Source organism: Nerophis lumbriciformis, linkage group LG15 (assembly GCF_033978685.3).
Source record: "Nerophis lumbriciformis linkage group LG15, RoL_Nlum_v2.1, whole genome shotgun sequence".
Classification (NCBI taxonomy): domain Eukaryota; kingdom Metazoa; phylum Chordata; class Actinopteri; order Syngnathiformes; family Syngnathidae; genus Nerophis; species Nerophis lumbriciformis.
The window spans coordinates 5,045,444-5,072,348 of NC_084562.2; the positions used below are offsets into that span (position 1 = coordinate 5,045,444).

Consider the following 26,905-nt stretch of genomic DNA (forward strand, 5'->3'; position numbering starts at 1 on the left):
ATTTTGGATTTTCATTTGTTGCCACTTCAAATCATCAAAATTAAATGAAATAAACATTTGAATGCATCAGTCTGTGTGCAATGAATAAATATAATGTACAAGTTACACCTTTTGAATGCAATTACTGAAATAAATCAAGTTTTTCAAAATATTCTAATTTACTGGCTTTTACCTGTATTGCTAAAATATTGGCTCTCTCTCGTAAAGGCGGAATGACAGTTCTATCTGTAATTTGATTAAGGGGGCACTGACTCAAATAGGACACTAGAGGTCGCCAACGAGCTGCGTCAGACGTGCCACCAGAGAACGTGAACGGTGAGTTAATGTGCTGTGATATCGACAGGACAGACCTATTGGCTGTAATGACAAGATGACCGTAATGGCAGCACATGGAGGTCCTCATGAAACTGACACTTACGTGAGCAGTGAAGAACTTGCGTCAAATAACAGCGGAACAAATGCAAAATAAAAACAATAAGAATACACCTCAATGAATTATGAGTATAGCTACAGACGACGTGAACGGTGCGATTAAGCCACGCATCCAAGCATCCTCCTTTTGCAGACGTTGAAAGAACAGTTCGTGCAACAAATGGACGCATTAAAAACGACTTTTTGTTGGTGCATGTATTAGGATGAGTGATGAAACGAGCGCCTATCGACCTCCTCCCGACTTTCTTGGCGTCACCCCGCCCGTCTGTGCCTGCCTGCCTGCCTGCCGGATCCTCCCTCAAACCCCTCACAATCATTCCTGAGAGCCACTCCGGGCTGGGAAAACAAGGGACGGAGGGTGCGAAGTGAGCGAGCCAAAAATACACGCAGACACCCATCTATACACGCATCACCTAGACTACCTGCTCCAGCTCGGCAACGGCTAGCAGGGACGCGCGCAAGTGCCGGGCAAGCGCGTTCATGCGTTCCAAACCGAGGCAAGGCAATTAAAGGACGTCGAGAAGCTAAGAATGAGAGTTTACTCTTTGGCGGAGGGAACAGTCTAAACAAAAAAAAAAGAAAAACAAAGAGGAGACATGCATCTCAACAGGGAGGAAGAGAGCAGCAAAGGTGGGTGACATTTTTTTCCTCATGCTTTCTTTCATAGTTCACAGATCTCGCGTTGGTTGGCAGATGCCCTTGAGTGTGTCATGTCAAGCAGGGATGCTGGGGGGGTCATTGCAACAAGCTGCCAACTGCCATGTCATATTTTGCTAGTCTGCCTCTTTGCCCACTCCCCTAAAGAAAACAACACACACACGCACACACACTCACAACCAGTGAGATGGGATGCTGCACACACCCCGAGGTGCCAAGTCAGTCAGGCACTTGTTGTGTCTAATGTGGTGGCCTAAGCACACACCACAAGGTCATGCAGGCTCCGGTCATATTAATGAGCAGTCTGCATGTCTGTGTGCGGCTCTCTCCGCTGTGTGTTGTGCCATGTTGTTGTTGTCTGACGGTTCATTTTTGTGCACATGAGAAACAAGTACTAATAAATAGAATGTGTGTTTTGTGTGTCACGCCAGGTTAAGGTCACATAACACCTGCTGCTGATTGTGGTTTTAGGAAGAAAAGCCAAGCACGTTGAGTTCAGTAGTTGTTGTTTTTTATCATTAAACTAGGGCTGTCACAATAAACAGGTTAATGTGGGTAAAGCTATCATTATTTATATGATTTAATACATGAATGCAAATAACCTATCTACAGAGCAGAATGACTTAAAAATCCCTAGGTCTAAGACAAATAGACTCAAGAACAGTTTTTTCCCTAAAGCCATAACCATGGTGAACTCTCATAGGCACGGATTTTATAGTTTAGCACGTCTCTGTGTGCAATTTTTACTTTCCACCCACAATCTGAATGCTTCTGTATATATATATATATATATATATATATATATATATATATATATATATATATATATATATATATATATAGTATACTATTTATTCCTGTAAACAACACATTCTGAACCTTCGTTCTCAGGACTGGACTGTGCACCTTACCTCCTTTTGCACTATTTTTCTTTCTTTTTTCTTCCTATGTTTTGCATATTTGTAGACTCTCGCACTGATAATGGAGTTGCTTTTAATCTCATTGTACCTGTGCATAGTGACAATGAAAGGCATTCTATTCTATTCTATTCTAAAACCATATCAAAACATTACCAAAACAAAAGACGTGACCCATGACGGAACAGTCAAATGATATTCATTTCTACTAGAAGTTTGCCTGTGTTAAAACACTTGCATCTACTAAACGTGCGCGCGGAGGCTTTGCGTCTCTTAAAGAGGGATCATATTAGTTCAGTTCAGTTTCAGTTTAATCCTACCCCTTTTCATACCATAGCAATGTCATCCAATTTCCTTGTTCTCTGCAACGGAACAGTGAACAAATACATAATACATAAATAATATACTTTAGTAAGCAAACACATACTAAATACATAAATAATCTTTGTCTCAATAAAAAAAAAAGGGTTCAAGATGTTCATCATTATTGTTGTTCTGTGTACTTTGTGAACACTTTTAGTTTGAACAGTCTCTTAAACTGAATCATATTGGTGCTTTGTTTGATTTCTTTGGTTAATCCATTCCATATTTTAATTCCACATACAGATATACTAAAGGTTTTAAGTGTTACACGAGCATACACATGTTTTAAATTAGATTTTCCTCTAAGATTACATTTCTCCTCTTTTGTTGAGAATAATTGTTGTACATTCTTGGGTAGCAGGTTATAGTTTGCTTTGTACATACTTTCAGCTGTTTGCAGAAGCACCAAATCTTTGAATTTCAATAATTGTGATTAAATAAATATATATTATGATTATTTTTCTACATTTAAAAACATCTTAGTGGTCTACATAGCATGTAATGGTGGTTCGTTTGTCACAATTTGCACAGATCATGTTTTACAGACTGATTTCAAGCAGCTTTCTGACCGTCTCTTTAGGACGCTCCGTTTTGTGGAGGGTCCTATTTACGTCGCTCCACTTGTATTTGTATTTGTTTATTTGAAGAGTAATGTGCAGTTACGACTTGTCCAGGATGTACCTCGCCTACCGCCCGAATGCAGCTGAGGTAGGCTCCAGCACCCCTGCCTTTAGTGTCCTCTAGAAACTGTCACCGCATCATCTTTTTCTCCACACTAACAGAGTGCCGGCCCAGACACACGTTGTATGAGGCATTTTTTGTAAATTTGCTGGTAATGTTTTACTTTTAGCCTTAAACATGACACATAATGTCTGTAACTTTACTAGCTCCTGTAATTTCAATAAACCCGAATTAATAAATACTGTGTTAGTGTGTTCTAAGTAATATACTTTAATGAATAATCCTTATAGCTCTTTTCTGTAGTTGATACAGAGAAAGTTGCGGTGCACAAGGAATACAATTTGAAACGTCATTATACAACTAGACATGCTGAGGAGTATGCAAAATACTAGGTAGATGAGAGAGTGAAACAGGTTGCAAATTTTAAAACCAGTCTACTGAGGCAACAAGATTTCGTCAAGAAAGCAAGCGAAAAGAACGATGCAGCAGTCAAAGCTAGCTACATGGTGAGTGAGATGGTTGCTAGGGCGGGAAAGCCATTCAAAGAAGGTGAATTCATTAAAAAGGTCATGTTAGATTTTTTTTAAGAAATCTTTTCTTGCGGCCCAGCCTCACCCAGTTTCTGCATCCAGTGCCTCCCAGGTATATTGAGTTTGAGACCCCTGCCCTACATTGTATTAAAAATGGCAACAGTGAAGGATGCGTGTGCATGTACGGGCCAGTCTGCCCCACAACAAGTGGATAGCGAAAAGGAAGAACTTTCTTGACTGTCACGGACTCGCATGGCTGTGGTAGTTGTGACCCCAAGATGCAGGAGACAGGAGGATGACGTGCAGGTAACACACATATTTAATTATATTCAACCAAGGGAGGAGCAGTCAATGCACACAGCACGCAGCTAAAAGTCAGTGACATTTACAATCCTCGAGCCCTGACTGGAGGGCGAAGCAGGAATAAATGGCAGCCTGATTGGCAACTGCAACCAGGTGTGCCAGGCTGCTAATCAGGGACAGGTGAGGGAACAAGCGCTCAGGAGACATGCGGGAAAAGGAACCAAACATAAGAGCGCTACACAGGAAAATAACAAACTAAGGAAGCATAACCAGATGTAAATGTGACATATCGTCACAGTAGGACTGCAATGGCGGACACGCGCAAAGCATTTGGGTTAATTTATACCATATATGGATAATCCGCTGATGTCACAGGTCAGAAAACGTCACAGGACAGAGCAAATTACAAACAGCTCGTTAAGTGGAACTATGACGCAAGGCACGATTGTTTTATAAATATTTCCGCAGTGCCTCTACAGTTCAATTAAACATTTATTGGACTTATGCAGATTCCAAATACACAACAGCAGGTACCAATAGGTAAGACAAGTTGGTTTTGCATAATGGGGCCCCTTTAAATAATCAAAATAAGGAGCGTAAGCCATTTTGCATCTCTGTCTTCATGAATATGCAGAATATATGCTGATCATCAAAACGGCCACAATAGTGGGAGGAGAAAATGCAAATCTAATTATTTAACACACGCACGGTGATCTATTAAGACTGAAATTGTGTTGCAGCCGCTGTTTTGCGACTTTATGTACAAACGTAGTAGGTCTGGAAAGAAAGTGCAAACTAGCAGTTGCGCAGATATGGCTGTGAGGACGCAGGCGATTGTGCTGCAGCTTTGTCCGACGTATGCTTGTCAATAAATACGGACTGTCAAAAATTAAAATACTTCGGATTTAAAACTCTCTCCGCAGAGCTTTTTGAATTAACTTTGAGACATTCCAAAGTTTTGTTTCAATTGATTTACGTCCGAAAATTCCTTCGAAAAAAACTCTTCCGCTGGCTTTCTTTGCATCTGACCCGATACATTTTTGGTATTGGGGTCATGTTCGTAGCGCAGTCCAAGATAATTATTTTGATGCTGTCTACTATTTAACATCAGCATAGCCATTAGAGATGGAATATTTGTAATCTGTGCCAATATTACAGAGGACATCACTTAAAACAAGTTCTAAGGATCCGCAAATCCTAGTGTGACCATGGCCGTAACTGCAATTGAGGACACCGAAGTCATGTCATGTGACAAAAGGATGATGATATGACTGATTGAAAAGTTTGTGTGTTTTTTAAATGTATTTTTTAATGCTGTGTGGAGTTTGAATGTTCTCCCCGTGACTGTGTGGGTTCCCTCCGGGTACTCCAGCTTCCTCCCACCTCCAAAGACATGCACCTGGGGATAGGTTGATTGGCAACACTAAATTGGCCCTAGTGTGTGAATGTGAGTGTGAATGTTGTCTGTCTATCTGTGTTGGCCCTGCGATGAGGTGGCGACTTGTCCGGGGTGTACCCAGCCGACCGCCTGAGTGCAGCTGAGATAGGCTCCAGCACCCCCTGATACCTCGAAAGGGACAAGTGGTAAAAAAAGGATGGCTGGATGGATGATGTTAAAATTATTTAATATGCTAAACTTTAGGATATCAATTAAAAAGTTGACTGTTATAAAATCATGCTGATTATCAAATATGTTAGATGAGTGATAGATAGTTATAGTTCAGGGGTGTCAAAGTCAAGGCTCGCGGGCCAGATCCGGCCCGCGAATGAATTATCTATGGCCCCTGGGAGGATATTTGATTAGTATTAGAACCGGCCCGCAGGCCACAGCCGCCTGCTGCTGTTTTGCACGCACCAATACTCCATCAGTGTTGGCGCTAGGAATTCTCAAAATGGGGTCCCTGGGACCCCCATCAAGTCATAAAAATGGGGTCTCACAGTACATTTTTGGGGTCCCACTTTTTTGTAAGCGTTTTGAAAATAAATTATAAATGTATGCATGATGCATTATTCTATATTATGTTTTGGTAAAAGGTTGGCATCAACGGTACTTAATTCATTAAAAAAAAAAGTAATACAAAAGAAAACAATTTTTTATGCATATGTAAATTTATTCAGTTATAAACATTCATTCACTTTCTTCTTTCCTTCATGGATCTAAACTTTACCGCTGACAGTATTTTTTTTCTATATTTTTAATGTAATATTTTCAGTATGTGTTTGTTGTCATGTCTGATCATGTTTTGTTTAGTTATGTTTTGCTTGGTTTTTGGACACTTTTTAGTTCTTGTCTTCACTCCCTTGCTTTGTCACCATAGTAGCCATTAGTTTCACCTGGTTCACATCCTCATGTCACGCACCTGTCTCACGTTTTCACATTTTGAGTCATGCACCTGTTTTCACTAATCATGTCACCAGTATTTAAGCTTGTTGTTGCCAGGCAGTCGGCCTGGTGACATTATCATATCTATCTACCCTGTATCTATCAACTCTGTGTACCTCTGTCATTATCATGCCCTGCTTATTCCATAGTGTTAGTTTCATGCCATGCCACGTAAGTGTTTGTTTTGCTCTTGTCACAGTAAGTGTTTATTAGTTTCACGTCCATAGTTTTGCCTTTGTCCTAGTTTTGTTTTCTTAGCCAAGTTTTTCTCCGCCTGTGAGCGCGCCTTTTGTTTGTACCCCTTTTTGTAGTTTGTTAGTGTTAAAATAAAAATGTACTCACATTCACGCCTTGCCCACGCCAACTTTCCTTTGCATTCCGGGAAAACACAACCCAAGGACCACTTATTGACATTTGTTCTATTTTTGGCCAATGTAAGACCAAGAAAACAATATGAAGTTTTTATTTTTTAGTTGTAATGCCATGATTTTAATAGTCCGGCCCGCGTGTGCACATCATTTCCTCCTTGCTGCCCCTGAGCTAAAATGAGTTTGACACCCCTGATATAGATCAATTACAGCTTTTGTTATTCTGGAAATGAATTGTCTTGCTCAAGGTAATATAATGTATATGGTGCTGGGACACTCATGATTCCCTTCAAAATTCCTCTGGGACAGCCAATCTTTGACATTGGTATTTGTCAAATCCTAGTTACGACACTGAGTGTAGCGTCATAGGTCAACCGTAAAGGTAATTCAGTTATTTGTACTAAAATGAAATAAGTACCCCCCCAGTGTACGGGAGGCACATGGCGTATGATCATTGTAGATGCCCTTGCAGTATTGTGCACATTGCTACTACGCAGAGTGATCGAGCTATACTCAAAAGAATATGACAGTGTGTCTTTACGATGTGTTTAAGGACTGCTACAAAAAGTGGGACGCCACAAAGCCTGCCAGACCACTCTCATCAGTGAAGCATAAAGAACTCAAAACATGCAATGTAGTGAACTTTCCAACAGTGGGTCTATTTAGCTTAGTTATTTAAAAAATAATATACCATTTTGCAATAATAGTGTGATAATTTTGGTCACATTGATACAAAATGTTCATATCGTTGCGTCCCTAATGCATACACAGCTAGATACATGCACACTTGTGATCCTGTACAATAGGAAATCGTACGATTGATTATGCCCCATGTCATTCTGGGTTTATGCCTTGCTCAACGGTGTGATCAGCAATCCAACTGGGATCCACCTTAACTTACTTATCCCCTGTAAAAACAAACGTCCATCCATTTACAAGCGATGTCTGCATCTTTATGACTCAGACGCACACTTGTGATTTAACACCCCCATGCTGTTTTATTGGTTCAACACACAGACCTGGAGTAAATTGTGTAATATAATCGCTATGACATGAATTATTTCATATTGCCATCCTCTGCCCTACGATCAGAATGACGGGCAGAATATAGTATGGCTATATCGGGGGTCTGCAACCTGTGGCCAAAAAAAATCTACTTTTGTTTTAATATGGTTTCTCTAGGAGGACAACATAACACAAACCTTCCTAATTGTTAGAAATCCCACTGTTTATAATAAACATGATTCTCTGATGACAGTATTTGGCGAGCACCGTTTTGACCTACTAATTTTGGTGGTCCTTGAACTCACCATAGTTTGTTTAACTTTCTTTGACGATGCCAAAGAAAGACATATTTTATGCCACTCCTTCTTTGTCTCATTTTGTCCACCAAACGTTGTATACTGTGCGTGAATGTACAACGGTGAACTTTGTTGATGTTATTGACTTGTTGGAGTGCTAATCATGCATATTTGGTCAAGCTAATCGATGCTAACATGCTATTTAGGCTAGCTGTATGTACATATTGCATCAGTATGCCTCACCTGTAGGTATATTTGAGCTAATTTATTTTCCTATTTCCTCTGTGTATTTATTTTATATCAGCATTTCTCATTACATATTATCTGTATGTAACATTGGCTGCATGTCTGATAGTTGTTTGTGTGACACGTTGTTCCAGACCACAGCAAACGTTACCCAGCTTGCAAAGATTGTTATAAATCCATTAGAAGAAGACAGCCTGCCGTTTCCTTTAACTTGAACACACACATCTATACCTTTGGTCATTCTAAGCCAATCATTTCCAGGAGTTATCTCAACCTCTGAGAAGCCTCCATGTTACAAATGTTTGTAAAAATGTGTAGAATAAATATTACATTTCAACATTTCTGTCAACAAAGATTTGCTTCAGCCTGCGACTCATAGTAATTTTGATAGTAGGCTAATATAGCTAATAAAGACACTTACATCATGTGTTGACTTAATTAGATCACTTATATAAGGCTTTTAATTTTTTGCGGCTCCAGACGGATTTTTTTGGGGTATTTTTGGTCCAATACGGCTCTTTCAACATTTTGGATTGCCGACCCCTGGGCAACCTTTTGACCTCACAGGAAACAATCGGGGAACTGTACAAGACAACTTTTTGAGCTCATGGCCAATCAGCTAACAGCAGGAAATGACAAGGGTGTTGGTTCACAACGCACTACCGTATTTTCCGGACTATAAATCGCTATTTTTTCCTGCGCTCTGAACCCTGCGGCTTATAAAACGGTGAGGCTAATTTATGGCTTTTCTTCGCTAACGGTCATATTGTATTGTATTCAACAACTGGTTTTTATAGAACACAAGCAGAGACACTGAAAACGTGTGTTATTGTTTGTGCTATGGTGCCATCGGACTGCAGGTGCTGTGGGTCAAATGTCTACAGCAGGGGTGCCTATTAGATCAATTGCGAGCTACCGGTCGATTGCGGAGGGTGTCAGTCGATCGCCAGCCATGCAATAAAGAAATTAGACTTAAAATTAGTGATCATCAAAAAGAGAGATATATATATATATATATATATATATATATATATATATACATACATACACAGATAACCTCGATTTGCTCATTTGAAAAGTAGCTCGCCCCTGCTGAAAAAGTGTGAGCACCGCTTGTCTAAAGTATTTTGTTCTGTTTAGTGCCTTGAACCGGAAGTACAAGTGCCGTTCTGTCTTCTAGTCGTCCATAGCGTTTCTACTTGCATGGTTTCTTCATTCATCTCTCCAAGCAACGTTTGTAAGTTTTACAAACTAACTAAAACAATTCATACTTAGTAAACCGTCCCATGTGTGATGTCTGTAGGAGTTTTTTCATGCACATTCGTACGTGCCATTGTAATCAAGCTAGCGTTGTTAGCATGAGCTAATATGCTAACACGTTTACGACTGTCTGTGTTAGTATTAATAACTTAAAATTGCGTTATTTTTGCATTGTTTCACCAATTCACCGTCACCGTGGAGTTATTGAGTCTGTTTAGCTGATTGGTGAGCTATCTTCCACAGCTAGTGGGTCCATAACAATGACTTCTGTTTTGTATGATCCCCCGTTTTACTGCCGTGTTACATGCGCCGTTTAGAAACAATTAAGGTATGTAAATAGACATTTACATACTCTTTTTGTGTAAATAACTAATTTCACATGAGTTATATCTATATATCTATCTATATTTTACTTCTAAACTTTAGTGGGTGCGGCATTTATACCGGTGCGCTCTATAGTCAGAAAAATACGGTCTTCATATAGAGTATATAAACGGAATTTATAGTGTATAATAGAACTTAACTATTAATGTCAAGGTCTAAAAACCTGTGTCTCAACAGCTGTCTCATTAGGTTATTATGACTCCAGCAAGGGATTATTGTTTAATTTTCTTTCATTCTTGTGTGAAACCGCAAGCTTTAGAGGCAGCTGATATCTTGGTTTTTGATGATGCAAAAAAAATGCTGAGAACTTTCCCTTGCGGCGAGCCCACTGCTTAGTGCCTCGTCTTATACTCGATAAATATGGCCACAGTAGGGACTAAAGATGAGTCACCAAATGTGGATAATGATAGAGTCCCGGTTGTAAGACAGAAAGGAAGTGTTCAACTGCACGACAAAAGGCAGTCCTTGATTTTAAAAGACTAAGTATAATAGAATACATGCGACTAAATACGAGCAATTAAATGCACTTGACATATTATACGAAATTAGTTACATGTGGAAAATCTCAAAGTTGCAATTATATTGCACTGCAATATGATGTTCATATATACTGCATCTCAGATGAGAGAGTCAGGGATTGAGCTATTATATGCGATGGCTACTTGAGCTCTGCAATACGGAGTCCAGCAAAGTGGCATGCCTGCGTTAAGTAGCCTGTGTGTAATGTGCAGCCTTGCCTGGGCCTGCCCTGAAGAAGCCTTGTTAACACCCAAGTGTATGGATATTATAGCTTTTTTTTATTTAGCAGCTGAAAAAAAAAGAACATTGCCAGCTGTGATGATTGAGGCATATTCCCCGGATCAGTAGTCTGAAGTGACTCATTAAAGCCTATGGATTTATAAGGGTTCTCCGGGGACTTGTTTCTTTTCTAAAGTGGTGATTGCCAAAAAGTTATGGTGTTAAAAAAAAGAGCATCACTTGAACAGAAAAAAAGCACAAAAAAGTCATCCAACCATTCCAACTGTTAAATTCATGATCCAGGTGGCCAAGTAGTGCTAAATAAGGTCATATGTGGGTTATCATCAGATCACATTTCTTGTGAATCTGTAGTAGTATCGAGCAGTGACGTGCAGTCACTAGAGGCAGGTGAGGCGGGGCCTCACCTGCCATCATGGAAAGAAAAAACATTTAAAAAGAAAAAAATATATATTAAATTGTTAAATGTATCCAGTGATTATACTATAAAGTTATGTTCCATTTAACTTCACCAGTTTTAGATTATTTTTATTCAAAATCGCTGAATTTTCACATTTGCCGTTCAAATACTGAGAAGAGACGGTGCGGTGAACAGCAGCCAGTTGAGGCACGTCACTCAGTGCCTCAACATGGACGGACTCGGCTAACTGCTGGTCTGCTGTGCAGTGAGACCGTATTGCTATATGAACTATATTATACATTTCCATAGCTGAGGTATATAATGTACAGTGTATTTTGTCAACAACTGTATGTGTGTAAAGTATTTCTTGTGCTGAGCGATCATAAAAGGGCTGCATAAGACGCACTGGCTGAGGCTCGCCTCCTGCACCCCCGCCGTAGAATGCATGGCAACCCCTGATGGGAGTGTTATATCAACTAAAGCCCACACTTAAACTTTCCACGTGCAAGATTGAATCTATTTAAAAAAGTTATTTCATAAGAAGCCAAAAAGTGCAAAAACAATAATGTTCGTGTTGGAGGAGTTGTGAATGACTGCTGGGCCACAACATTAGGTACACCTGCAGACTGCAGGTGTATCTAATTCACAACTCCTCCAACACAAACATTATTGTTTTTGCACTTTTTGGCTTCTTATTAAATAACTTTTGTAACCTATTTTTATGGGCTTTCCTCTTTGTGATGTTAAGTTCCTGTTATGCGCTGTTATACAGTATATGCCTTGAGCTCTTATTTTGAAGGCGCGAAGAGCGGAATTTTGACACGTTGGAGTGGAGCGGAAGTTTTTAAAAGAAGGTAAATAAGGTGGTCCTCGTGTAAACTGGAGCCTCCGTGTTTGTTATTTTGTAGTTTCATACAGTATACGCGACATTTATAAACCCTTGGTTACACTTTTTTAAATAGATTCAATCTTGCACGTGGAAAGTTGAAGTGAGGGCTTTAGTTGATATAACACTCCCGTCAGGGGGTTCATTAATCCAGCACAACAGCGGCGCATTTATAAGTAAAGGTAAGACCATAATAAAGTTTTTTTTGTGTTAAATGTGCTTTTTTGTGTGCTACATATTGTCTATGTAAAGTTAAAGTTAAGTTAAAGTACCAATGATTGTCACACACACTAGGTGTGGTGAAATTTGTCCTCTGCATTTGACCCATCCCCTTGTTCACCCCCTGGGAGGTGAGGGGAGCAGTGGGCAGCAGCGGCGCCGCGCCCGGGAATCATTTTTGGTGATTTAACCCCCAATTCCAACCCTTGATGCTGAGTGCCAAGCAGGGAAGAATGCTGGTATGAGCTTTTAAACATAACCCGTTAACTGCTGCCAATCAAATGGTGAATAAGATACTCTGTAGGGTTCATATGTTTGTAAATCTGACTGTGATGAAGTCAGTGCCTCACCAGCCATCAACCTCACCGCACGTCACTGATATCGAGCTACTGGTATGGTTATAACCATCACATTATGAGGTCAGTGCTAAGGATGTTTATATTTTTTACATTGTACGTTATTTATTGAGTATGTCATAGTCAGCTCCACATCATACATGTAGTACATAATATACAGTCGCGATCAAAAATTGACATACACTTGTAAAGAACATAATGTCATGCTGTCTTGAGTTTCCAATAACAGGAACACCATACCTACCGTCAAGCATGGTGGTGGTAGTATTATGCTGCCAATGGAACTGGTGTTTTAAATGGGACAATGAAAAAGGAGGATTACCTCCAAATTCTTCAGGACAACCGAAAATCATCAGCCCGGAGGTTGGGTCTTGGGCGCAGTTGGGTGTTCCAACAGAACAATGACCCCAAACACATGTCAAAAGTGGTAAAGGAATGGCTAAATCAGGCTAGAATTGAGGTTTTAGAATGGCCTCCCCAAAGTCCTGACTTAAAAGTGTGGACAATGCTGAAGAAACAAGTCCATGTCAGAAAACCAACAAATTTAGCTGAACTGCACCAATTTTGTGAAGAGGAGTGGTCAAAAATTCAACCAGAAGCTTGCCAGAAGCTTGTGGATGGCTACCAAAAGCGCCTTATTTCAGTGAAACTTGCCAAGGGACATGTAACCAAATATTAACATTGCTGTATGTATACTTTTGACCCAGCAGATTTGGTCACATGTTCAGTAGACCCATAAGAAATTCATAAAAGAACCAAACTTCATGAATGTTTTTTTGTGACCAACAAGGATGTGCTCCAATTACTCTATCACAAAAAAATAAGAGTTGTAGAAATTATTGGAAACTCAAGACAGCCATGACATTATGTTCTTTACAAGTGTATATAAACTTTTGATCGCGACTGTACATACATATCTCCATTGAACAGTCTTGTGCTCAATGGCGATATTATTATTTCACAAAAAAGAAAAGAACATTGTATTAAGAAAATTAAATTAAATTAAACGTATCTCAAAATGGTAATGGAAAGAAGTATCAACTTTTTGAACCCCCCCTTTATACACAGTTACTTAACTAATATCCAGTTTCCTCTGGATGTATTTCTTTAAATTGTAGATTGCATTTCTAATGACTTGCTGGAGGACCGTTTGCTGTTATCAGTTGTCATACAAGGCAAAGTCCATGAAGACAAGGTTGGATGAATTCAGTGTGGAAGAACTTGACAGCCCTGACCTCAACACCTTCATGATTCACTTTAACAGGAATTGTGAGCAGGGCCCCTTTGTTCAACATCACCTTTCAAGGTGGCCACTGAAGTACCTGAATGCACCTTGTAGACTCAGACTACATGTGGGCGACGTGTTGATGTCATGGTCTAATTTGCATAATCGGCTGTGACGCATGTGCAAGTAAAATTTTATGGACACTGTCAGGGACAAAAATAGAAGTAAAAAACAAATGTACCATATTTTCCAGACTATAGAGCGCACCGTGATATAAGCAACACCCGCTAAATTTTAGAAGAAAAAAATATTTTTCCATATATTAGCTGCACCAGGCTATAAGCCGCAAATATATCTGTTGCGAAAACACAAAAAGATACGGTAAAGGTTTATTTACATACCTTAATTGTTTCCAAATGGTGCCTGCAACACAGCAGTAAAACTGCTGATCAAACAAAACAGAAATCTTCGTCATGGACCCACGAGCTGCGGAAGCTATCTCTCCAATCAGCTAAACAGACTCAATCATTTTGGTGAATTTACTGACAAATTTGTGAAGCTGAAATAATACAAAAAGAATGCCATTGTAAGTTAATATTACTGACACAGACACTTGTAAATGTGTTAGCATATTAGCTAACACTAATGACGCTAGGTTTATTACATTACGATAGCACGTACAAATATGCATGAAAACACTACTATCAAACTTGTGACGGTTTAGTATCCGTAAGTATGAATCGTTTTAGTTATACTATAAAACTTACACACCTTGCTTGGAGCGATGAATGAAGAAACTATACGACTAAAAGACGGAACGGCACTTGTACTTCCGGTTCACTGCACTAAACAGAATGTAATACTGTAGACCAGGGGTGTCAAACTCATTTTAGCTCAGGGGCCGCATGGAGGAAAATGTATTCCCACGAGGGCCGGACGGTTACAATCATGACATAATAACTTAAAAATATAACTACGACTACTTTTGTTTTATTTGTTTTACTTCGGCCCGAAAAACAACGAGCACATTGAAAATGTACATGTCACAAATAATCCTCTGGACAAAACACCTGAAGTTAGTTGAACATTTTGAGGAAAAAATTGGTGCAGTTTAAAAACACCATGAAGAACACAATGAACATTGACTAAACCTCAGTGTATCTGCAAAGCAATTAAACTTTAAGTCACAGCCCATCTAGGGTTGAACAAAAAACTAAATAAAGCATAAATACAAATGCTTCTATGTATCAACTACTTCATTTGTCATTTCCACTGTTCACTTTCTTTAGGTTTGCACAGAAGACAATCATTTTCACAGAACTATAACAATGTGCAGTGTCTCATGCAGCATTTTAAGCGTGGCTACCAATTGTTTATTTGACTCCTGTTTGTTTTACGTTGGGTTGAGGGGGAGGAGTCGCAGTCCCGGTTTACCTTGTAACTCATGCTTGGTATACTTGCTCGCCCGGTATAAAGTATTTGCTTGCTTAACAGAATTGCTATTGAGACATCCAGCTGTTTCTTTCATTTAAAAATGCAGCTCACTTGGCACTTAGCAAACTCATCTTGCGGGCCGAATTGAACCTGTCCGGGCCCCATGTTTGACATCCCTGCTGTAGACGTTCAATTCGCATACGATCAATTCAACCCTAAACTCACTCTTTTCCTGCAAATGAAATTTCACAGATGCTGCCTGTAATAGAGTGATCTAAGTTGTTTGTTTCCATCTCCTGGTGAATGTTGGGTATAGTGCTCTGTGGTTACTTTTTGGTTTGCCAACGGTTTACGTTGTATTGCGCACCCTGACGGCAAGTGTAGGAGTCGGTTCTGAAGTATGAAGTAAAGAGACGTAACTTCGTCACCTCGCCTGATTATTGACTCCAACCCAGAATATTACACTGCCCGTACCTATGTTCCTTCAAAGGTTGTGCTACTGGCTGCAAAGCATTGCACTTTCAAATACAACAATAAATAGAGGAGTGTTATGTGTGTGTATATGTGTAAATAAATGAACACTGAAATTCAAGTATTTATTTTATTTATATATATATATATATATATATATATATATATATATATATATATATATATATAGTAAAATACATATATATATATATATATATATATATATATATATATATATATATATATATATATATATATATATATATATATGTATATCTATATATATATAGCTAGAATTCACTGAAACTCAAGTATTTATTTTATTTATATATATATATATATATAAGAAATACTTGGATTTCAGTGAATTCTAGCTATAAATAAACTCCTCCCCCCTTAACCCCGGCCCCCGGCCCTGCCCACCCCGACCACCTAACCCCCTCCACCCCAATCTCCCGAATTCGGTGGTCTCAAGGTTGGCAAGTATGTCAATTCGCATCACCTGCAGTGCGCCAATTCATCAAAAAGATGGCACCACGGCATAAACAATAGCCCACTTTTTCAGTGGGTGTTTTATGAAAACTATTTGTTGAATGCAAAACATTACGGCGGGTAAAAATCCATCAATTAGCCGCATTGTTTTATAAGCCACACGGTTCAAAGGATAAGAAAAAAGTAGCGGCTTATAGTCTGAAACAATACAAAAAGAATGCCGTTGTAAGATAATAATACTAACACAGACACCTGTAAATGTGTTAGCATATTAGCTAATGCTAACGACGCTAGTGTCATTTCATTATGATAGCACGTACAAATATGCATGAAAACACTCCTACAGACATCACGCATGGTACCGTTTAGTAGGTATGAACACTGCTGTTTATACTGTAAAACTTACAAACGTTGCTTGGAGTAATGAATGAATAATCCATATAAGTAAGAACACTATGGACGGCTAGAAGACTGAACCACACTTCGGTTAAAAAAAAGCATTACGGGTAAATGGAAGGACACAGCAGCAAACAATAAAACACCCTCTCAGTGTTTTTGCTTGTTTTTTTTGTAAAATTATTTTATATTAGCCGCCAGCAAAGAAAAATCCACAACTGCTCCGTCTTATAAGCCGTAGGGTTCAAAGTGTAGGAAAAAAAGTAGGGGCTCATAATTTACGATAGCTTTTATTTTGTCGGTTAATGTGTTTAGTTGGGAGTAGAAGCACAGCAGGACCTGCTGCTAAATGAGAAGAGCAATATGCGCTTTAATGTTGGTCTCCAAAGTTGTTCGGTACGACCAAAAAAAGGTTCTAGATTTGTCGTTAGTCACCAGGGTTCTAAATACTCGCTATGCAGAGTGACATGACAACACCGATCCCTACTGCTTACCCTCTGGCAGTTTTGATGCCATTACTGTACGAAGTTAAGCTACATCTACAGACATCCATCCATCCATTTTTTACTGCTTGTCCCTCTCGGGGTTGCAGGGGTGCTGGAGCCTAGCCCAGCAGCATTTGGGCGGAAGGCGGTGTACACCCTGGACAAGTCGCCACATCACCGCAGGGCCAACACAGATAGACATACAACATTCACACTCATATTCACACACTAGGGCCAATTTAGTGTTGCCAATCAGCCTATCCCCAGGTGCATGTATTTGGAGGTGGGAGGAAGCCGGAGTACCCGGAGGGAACCCACACAGTCACAGAGAGAACATGCAAACTCCACACAGAAAGACCCGGAGTCCGAGGATTAAACCCAGGACCCATTTTAAATTGTGAGGCACGTGCACTCACCCCGGTTTCGCCGTGCTGCCCATCCACAGACAGTCCCATTATAAAGTGTTTACGAGCAAGGGTGAACAGGTAATGGCAAATATATTTGTGGCGGTCCAAATGTAGTTGTGCCATGAAAAATTAATTCATGGAAAACCTTGTCACTTAAATGGAAGGGCAGCGCAGTGACTTAGTAATTAGCACGGTGTTGTTAGTCTGGACCCTAGGATGCAGAGACATCAGTCAAAGTGCAAGTAAAAACCCTTGTATTTTACAAAACTGAACAAGTGCAGCAGGGAAGTGCACAGGAAGCATAGGGAAAGCTGTTCAGCAGCCAAATGATCCAGCCCAGTATAGAGCACCCACCAGTGTTGCTTAGAAAACAGATGAATGCTACAAATATACATTCTGAGACTTATTGGTTAAAAAAAGAGCATCATGATTGGCAACCAGGGACAGCTAGGTGTGTCCTGATTGTCAATCAGGTGAGGAAGGGGCTCAGACAAGAGTTGGGGAGGCAAACAGGAAGTGGAAACAAAAATAAGAGTGCTGGACAGCAAATAACACAGATACTAAGGAAACTGATAATGAAGTCTAACCTCTCTGGAGATCAAGGGTTCTAATCTCTGTTGGAACCACTCCCAGGCTGGGGACAATTGTTCTGCTTGCGGGGCAGATTTTAAGTTAGAAAAAAAAAGAAAAAGCATGAATAAGATCAAATAAAATGTAAACACCTTCAGCATTTTTGGACAGTGCAACAGTATTGCCCTACTTTTGTACGACTAACTCAACTAAAGCAGTCTATCTTAAAGCGTCCAAATACTTAACACTTGCTCTATCAATTCTACTTAAAAAAAGAAATGTATACAATCAGTCTCTCTAGGATTTTCAGGGAATGTTTTGTTATGGCAGCTGTTTTTTTTTATTTTTTAAAGTTGCAGCAAAATGCTTATTTTTTTTCTATAACATTGAATGAACTTGTGATTTTACGATCAATGTTTTAAGTATTCCATTCAAACCCAACTATATAAAGCACAGGATTGGGACAACAATTGGAAAACAAACACTGTGTTGATGTTTTACTCATTTTATACAACACAGTCTTATAAAGTAGACACTAAGTAGCAGTAAAACCATATATCCATCAGCAAATGACTGTACTGTTTTAATAAAAAAATTAATAATAGTAATAATAATTTATAATTACAGAAATAAATTGCAACTTGTGGATTTAGACAACTTTAGACACTCCATTTTTTTTTACGCTCAAAAAGTGTTTGTCCCTTTTTAAACATTAATATATGTTCCAACGCATTTAACCCCACACGTTAAGAGTATTTGTGAACTGTTGAGAGCAATCTATAGTGGTAATTTATGTTTGTTAAGTGAGAGATGATGAGAGATTATCATCACACATCAACATCTGTATCATGTGAATGCTGTTCCAACATTAAACAGCACAAGAGACACAAGTCTGCACAACAATCAAGTTTTGATTAGAAGTTGCGGGCATTGGACAAAGTTGTGAGTCCGCACATAGTACACAGAGATTAGTTGAGTTTGCATGAGTTGACGCATTGCCAAATCCTGGAGGGACTGTTTAATCTACACAAAAAAATGCGGAACAAATTGGATCATATCCAAATCACGATTCTTACTTATTTCGATTCTAAATCGATTCATTATTGTCAAAAAATATATTAAAATACAATTAAAATAGAATAGAAAAACATTGCTGCGATTACTTACTGCACCAATATGTCATACTTCAGCAGCCAAGAGCAGCTTTTGTAACCTGTAACCTGTTTTGAAAATGTTTTCACATTTTATACAAAATCATGTATTGAACGTCAATCATTAAAAATACTGAACAAAAATACGCAACACTTCTGTTTTTGCTTCCATTTTTCATGAGTTGAACTCAAAAGATCTAAAAGTTTTACTGTATACACAAAAGACATATTTCTCTCAAATATTGCTCGCAAATCTGTCGAAATCTGTTTTAGTGAGCATTTCTTATTTGCCAAAATAATCCATCCCTCCCACAGTTGTGGCATATCAATATGTTAATTAAACTGCATAATTATTGCACAGGTGTGCCTTAGGCTGCACACAATAAAAGGCCACGCTGAAATGTGCAGTTTTATCACACAACACAATGCCACAGATGACACAAACTTTGAGGTAGTGTGCATTTGGCATGCTGACTGCAGGAATGTCCAAAAGTGCTGTTGGCCGTGAATTGAATGTTCATTTCTTTACCATAAGCCGTCTTCAAAGGTGTTTCAGAGAATTTGGCAGTACATCTAACCGGCCTCACAACCTTAGACCACGTGTAACCACACCAGACCAGGACCTCCACATCCAGCACGTGCACCTCCATGATCGTCTGAAACCAGCCACCCAGACAGCTGCTGCAACAAGTGGTTTGCATAACCAAATAATTTCTGAACAATGTCCTCATCGAGGTCTCAATCTGACAGTTCGGCATCATAACCAACTTGAGTGGGCAAATGCTCACCTTCGATGCCATCTGGCACATTGGAGAGACGTTCTCTTCACTGTTCAGGTCAGATGGCAGACAGTGTGTGTGGTGTCGTGTGGGAGAGCAGTTTGCTGATGTCAACTTTGTGAACCGAGTGGCCCATGGTAGGGGTGAGATTATGGTATGGGCAGGCGTATGTTATGGACAACGAACGCAAGTGCATTCTATTGATGGCATGCGATGAGATCCTGAGGCCAATTGTTGTGCCGTTCAAACGAGACCATCAGTTCATGTTGCATCATGACAATGCACGGCCCCATGTTGCAAGGATCCGTACGCAATTCCTGGAAGCTGAAAATATCCCAGTTGTTGCATGGCCAGCATACTCACAGGACATGTCACCCACTGAGCATGTTTGGGGTGCTGTGGATCGGCGTGTTCCAGTTCCTGCCAATATGCAGCAACATTCCAAAGGCCACAATCAACAACCTGATCAATCTATGCGAAGGAAATGTGTTGCACTGTGTGAGGCAAATGGTGGTCACACCAGATACTGTCTGCTTTTCTGAACCCCCCAGAACCTCAATAAAGCAACACTGCACATTTCAGAGTGACCTTTTATTATGTGCAGCCTAAGGCACACCTGTGCAATAATCATGCTGTGCAATCAGCATCTTGATATGCCACACCTGTGAGGTAGGATTGATTATTTTGGCAAAGAAGAAATGCTCACTAACACAGATTTAGACAGATTTGTGAACGATATTTGAGAGGAATAGGTCTTTTGTGTAAGCAGTAAAAGTTTTAGATCTTTGAGTTCAACTCATGAAAAATTACTGAATTAGAAGTTATTTACCAGTTACTCAGTACTTGAGTCATTTTTTCACTGGGTACTTACTCCTACTGAAGTACTTTGAGCGCCCCCTAGAGGAAATAGTGGTAATACACTTTTCCACCACAGTAATGACAATATCAAACAAACAGAAGAAGTCTGGAGGTTTCTTAAGCGCAAAAATTATGACTAAAGTGGAAAATCTGTGTATGTTATATAACTCTGTTACATGTAGGGATGATGTTTGATAAGAAATTATCGAGTTCGAGCCCATTATCGAATCCTCTTATCGAACCGATGCCTTATCGATTATCTTATCGGTTGTATATGGAAAAAAAACACAATATTTGGTTTAACAAAAGCTCACTTTTATTTTATAAGAAAAAAAAAAAAAAAAAAAAAAAAAATATTGATTGTTACCCCCGTAAAAATCCATCCATCCATTTTCTACCGCTTATTCCCTTCGGGGTCGCGGGGGCGCTGGAGCCTATCTCAGCTACAATCGGGCGGAAGGCGGGGTACACCCTGGACAAGTCGCCATCTCATCGCAGGGCCAACACAGATAGACAGACAACATTCACACTCACATTCACACACTAGGGCCAATTTGGTGTTGCCAATCAACCTATCCCCAGGTGCATGTCTTTGGAGGTGGGAGGAAGCCGGAGTACCCGGAGGGAACCCACGCAGTCGCGGGGAGGACATGCAAACTCCACACAGAAAGATCCCGAGCCCGGGATTGAACCCAAGACTACTCAGGACCTTCGTATTGTGAGGCAGATGCACTAACCCTTCTTCCACCGTGCTCCCCGTAAAAATAAAAAATAAAATAAAATATTGACTGTTGTTACGCAAAGTATATTAAGTGGGATTTTTCAGAAAAACAAATATATACAGTAACACAAAAACAACCTGTCTCTGTGATCACTATAAGTGTATAAATAATATTATAGTGTTAAATAAAATCAGTCCCTTGGGCACAAAACTGAAAATAATACAGCTCTCCAAAAAGTGCACTTCTGCTGCTATTGGAACATACTAACTACACACACTATGACACTAAGAACACCACAGTCATCAATCAACAATTCTTCCCCCCTTACATGAGAGCGAAGCCTGGCAATAATTGCATATTGCCTGTTCTGCCCTCACTATACGTGTTGAGGTTATACAGCTTGGCAGACAGCTAACAAACAATTCAAAGCAGATTAATCCATTTAGGCTCTTTATTGTTGTTGATCTTGCTTTGTCTTTTCCTATCTTTGCTTTTGTCTTGCACTGGACTGTTATTTTTATTTTTTTTAACTGAAATACACATAATGACAAATGTATAAGCTATGTGATTCAATTAACATACTGAAATGTAATACACAATATGTAAATATTAGCTTCACACTAATATACAGTACTATCATCAAACAAATACTTCTGAGTGTTGAAACTATTTTGATGGTGGAAATACACGACCGGCAGCCATTTTAAGTCCTCAAAACATCCATTGAAACAGTGCACAAAAATCGTTTTTAAATAAACATCTTAGTATCAAACTTTAACACTTTCCACCTTAATATTGAGTTACATAAACAAGTTAAACACTTTACTTACAGACGTATCTTTTCCAAGGCTTGTAAGAGCTAACACAACTTGTCTACTTCTCAATTGTCTCAACCCGGAAGTGCCCAAACTAAGGACGCGTAGTATTTTCATATCGCCACAAGGTGTCAGTAAGAGTCTACAATCAAATGGGCATAACATTGCAGGTCCCACAGGGCATTTCCTGTACGTGGGAAGGGATTTGTTCCCAGGGATTCGAATAAAGAACCAACTCTTTTTCTTTACTATAGTGGCCTCGATAACGGGAACCGGTTCTCAAAAAGGGATTCGAGTCGGTTCTTTTCTTATCGAACAACCGGGAGAACCGATTTCGAACATCATCTCTAGTTACGCGGAGCTTCCGTTGTTTCTTCCTCGATTTTGCAGACAACGTGAGGCTGTCTGAGCAGCTGCCTTCTTTTCTTTCGGTAAAGACAATAAATCTCCTATTTGTCAAGATATTTAAACAAAGTTTAAAGCGATTGCTTATTTTTACGTGGAAAGCAAAATCTTTGGTAGAGATGCCTTCTCTCTCGTCTTCCTGTCCGTCCGTCTCGCTCGGGTTGTTGATTTGATTGAATTACCCAACATGCAACTTTGTGCACCCCGAGTATAGCCGAGTGGACAGGATTGCTTATTTTCACGTGGCGAGCAAAATCTTTGAGTTCAACTCATGAAAACTGGTAGCGAAAACAAAAGTGTTGCGTTTATAGTTTTGTTCATTACAGTTGTAATAAGATAAACTGTATAGTGTAATTAAAAAAGAAAAAAACCTAAGGCAGTATTTTTCAAAATGTAGTGTATGTTAATATTTTACTGGTACAAGAAAATCATTAAAAGTTCCAAAAAAGTTTGAGGGAAGACTGAGCTATAATTAACAGAATCCATAACGCTGAAGCACAATATTAGTGGGCTAGACTCACACAGTAGATTTACTGACAAAAGGAACAAAAGCAGTGCAGCTCTGCAAAGTAAAATACTGCCTTGTTCTATTTTGCGAGGCGTACATTTACAACCAATGCTCAATATGATAAAAGATGCCCTCGACATGATGGCAGCGAAGACAAGTCAGAAAAGATGGAGCCAATAAAAAGACACAAAGGGACCCCGAGGTGTACGAGCAGTCACATCCTAATGTATTCTCAGATTTGTCAGTCTATTTGTGGAAAATATCAATATCTACGTGCGCCCTTTCAGACTTTATCAGCATGAAATAGCTGTATTTATTATCATCATATGAATAATATAAAAACACGGCAGGGAACGTTATTAAGAACATTTCTTATTCATATTTGCATCGCAATATTGCCGTGAAAATACTTCACCATACCCCTTGGGTGCACTGAGCCATTAGTCTGCTGTGTGGCTAATGAGTGCATACAGTGAGAATACAATAACACACACAATCTGAGATAAGCACTGCGCATGTATGCCAGTGCTGTTCTGATCTTCTAGTAGCATCAAAAGGCCATCAACATAAAAAAGCCATATAAACCCACAGTAGACCTCCTTGAGCTCCGTGGGTAGTATAGCAGTGTAAGTAGTAGTATACTGTAAACAGCAACAAGGGCTTGAAAACAATGCAACAGCGCACATTATGAGGTGCATATTTACAGTCATAAACTGCACAGCTTGGCCCGCCAGTGTTGCTTCGAAAACATAGATGGATGCTGCAACTTTACAAGTTGAGGCTTTTTGGTTAAAGAGCCAGCATTTGTTATCTAATCTACTCATCCTGTGCAGCATGGCGAAACCCTGCAGCCTGCAGACGCAAACATCTTGGACTGGTCACTCGGGCTGAACATGTTGGTGTCAATCCGAGCACATACAGAGCCAATACTGTGGTACCATGGTTTTGTTTAGTAATCTGTTCTAAAAAAAATTGAGGAGAACCAAATCAAGTGGAACATTTCCCATAAGGCAGAATGTAAATATGTGCTAAAGACACACCCTTTTTAATCAGGCTTTTTAATAATCATCTGTTTTGTATTATTTTATTGTGTTGTTTTCTATCTTAATCATTAGTATTTATACTATTATACTTTCAATTTTATGTTTTATTGACTTATTATGTAATATTTATATTATTTATATTTTAATTTGTACATATATTTTATCATATATTTTATACTATTAATTATTTTTTAATGGCGTTAATTTTAGTTATTATCTGGTGTAGACGCCTCAAAGTTGGTGTTTTTCCTCAAACCCTCAGTGCCATGCCATGTTTTGTTTTTGTTTTGTTATAGTCAATAGTGTTGTGTAAGTGTGTGTGTGTGTTCTTGTATTTCTACCCTTCTTGCGACACCAACAAAGAAAAGTACCTTCCATATGAGGACCGGGGAACAAGTTAGGACCGAAATCATGGTCCCAATAAGGAAAACCATTGCATCTAATAGAGAATGTCTCATTTGCACCCCTGCTGGTGAAATCTATCAACATTAGGGTGGCAAAACGGAATGAACTAAAAGCAGTCTTTTTCTCACAATGTGTCGACTTTTTTCTTTTAAAATTGGGAGCAATTTCTCATATTCTTTCTGTTTCTGTAATATTGCAATATGTTCTCGTAAAATTATTACTTTTTTATGTAAAATTGTTACTTTTTAATGCAAAATGGTGACATTTGTCATATAAAATTCTGACTTTTTTCCACAATATTTCCAATTGTTGTTGTTGTTATTGTAATATAGTAAAACTTTTTGACTTTTGTTATCATTTTGTCGAGAAAAATTCCAATTATTATTATAATATTGCCAACATTTGAAAGTTTTCTTATAAAATTGCGACTTTTGTCGAGTAAAATTACGACCCTTTTCATAAAATTCCCCAGATTTTAAGCTTTTCTTGTAAAATTGCAACTGTTATTGAGTAAAATTCCAACTTGTATCATAATATTACACAAATGTTCAGCTTTTCTTTTAAAATGTTGACTTGCATTGAGTAAAATGACGACTTTTATTATAATACTGCCAAAATTCCAAATTTTTCTTGTAAAATTGTGACATTTTTCTTGTGAAATTCCAACTCATTTTTCACCACAGGCTTTTTTATATCTGCATAGTATGTATATATTATTAATGTTGTAAATACAAATCTGTATATATCTAGAAAGGGTGGTCCTAAAGAGGTGGGCATTTTTCGGAGGTTTCAAGAAGGTAACACATACAAGAATGTGTGTGTTGGTGTTTTTGTGTGTTTGTGTGTGTGTGTGTGTGTGTGAGTGCGTGCATGTTTTCTTCTCTTCTTCTATTATTTTTTTAAATTTGATTTGTTTTGTTTTGTATAGCACTTTGTGTTCGCCACATGCCTGTGTATGTATTATAAATAAAGTTTGATTTGATAAATGCAATTAATCTGCTGCAGACAGCCAAAAATCACAACACAGAACACATTGAATTAAAACAATTAAATGGATAAAATAACATTTAAGGTGGGTAGCGCTGCATTTACTCCGTTACATTTACTTTTTGGATTCATTGTCGGAGTACTTTTAAGCAACCTACTTTTTACTTTTACTTGAGTATTTTTGTAAAGTTGTGTTGTGTTGTTTTCTATCTCAATCATTAGTATTTTTACTATTATGCTCTCAATGTTATCTTTTATTGACTTATTAATGTAATATGTATATTCTTTATATTTGAATTTGTACATATATTTCATCATACGGTTTATACTATTAATTCTTTTTGAATGGCGTTAATTTGAGTTATTCTCTGGTGTAGACGCCTCAAAGTTGGCGTTTTTCCTCAAATCCTCAGTGCCATGCCATGTTTTGTTTTTGCTTTTGTTATTGTCAATAGTGCTGTGTATGTGTGCGCGTGTGTGTGCATATGTGTGTGTGTGTGTATCTGAATGCGTGTGTGCATGTTTTTTTTGTTTGTTTGTTTTGTTTTGTGTTGTACAGCACTTTGTGTTTGCCACTTGCCTGTGTATGAAAAGTGCTTCATAAATAAAGTTTGATTTGATAAATGCAGTTAATCTGCTCCAGACACCCAACAATTACAACACAAAACACATTGAATTAAAATAATTAAATGGATAAATTAACATTGAAGGTGGGTAGTAACGCGCTACATTTACGCCGTTACATTTACTTTTTGGATTAATTGTCAGAGTAGTTTTAAGCAACCTACTGTTTACTTTTACTTGAGTATTTTTGTATAGTTGTGTTGTGTTGTTTTCTATCTTAATCATGAGTATTTCTACTATTATGCTCTCAATGATATATGTTTTATTGACTTATTAATGTAATATTTATATTTTATCATATGTTTTATACTATTAATTCTTTTTGAATGGCGTTAATTTGAGTTATTCTCTGGTGTAGACGTCTTAAAGTTGGTGTTTTTCCTCAAATCCTCAGTGCCATGCAATGTTTTGTTTTTGTTTTGTTATTGTCAATAGTGCTGTGTATGTGTGTGCGTGCGTGTGCGTGTGTATTTTTGTAAAGAAGAAACAGTACATTTACTCGGTTACATTCAGTTTCATTCCGATTCCTATATTAATTGTATCATCATTATATTTATGTGTAATCTACTGATTACTGCTTGCAAAGATGTACCTTGGTCTCGTTGTAAAAGCTTCTTTCAGATGGCATGGTCACTTGACTCTGTTTCACCAATCCAACGTACTGTAAGTACTAGTGACGTTTGACT

General features: G+C 38.6%; 1 protein-coding gene across 2 annotated transcripts in view; it reads left to right on the forward strand.

The window, feature by feature from the left end:
• The first annotated feature begins 750 nt into the window (after positions 1 to 750).
• Positions 751 to 26,905, forward strand: part of LOC133615993 (synaptotagmin-7-like) — a 464,522-nt gene continuing 438,367 nt past the window's right edge. For both annotated transcript variants that reach the window (XM_061974950.1, XM_061974951.1), the window contains exon 1: positions 751 to 1,062. In XM_061974950.1, coding sequence (XP_061830934.1) covers positions 1,029 to 1,062 — 34 coding nt within the window. In that variant the 5' untranslated portion in view covers positions 751 to 1,028. The remainder of the gene's footprint in view (positions 1,063 to 26,905) is intronic.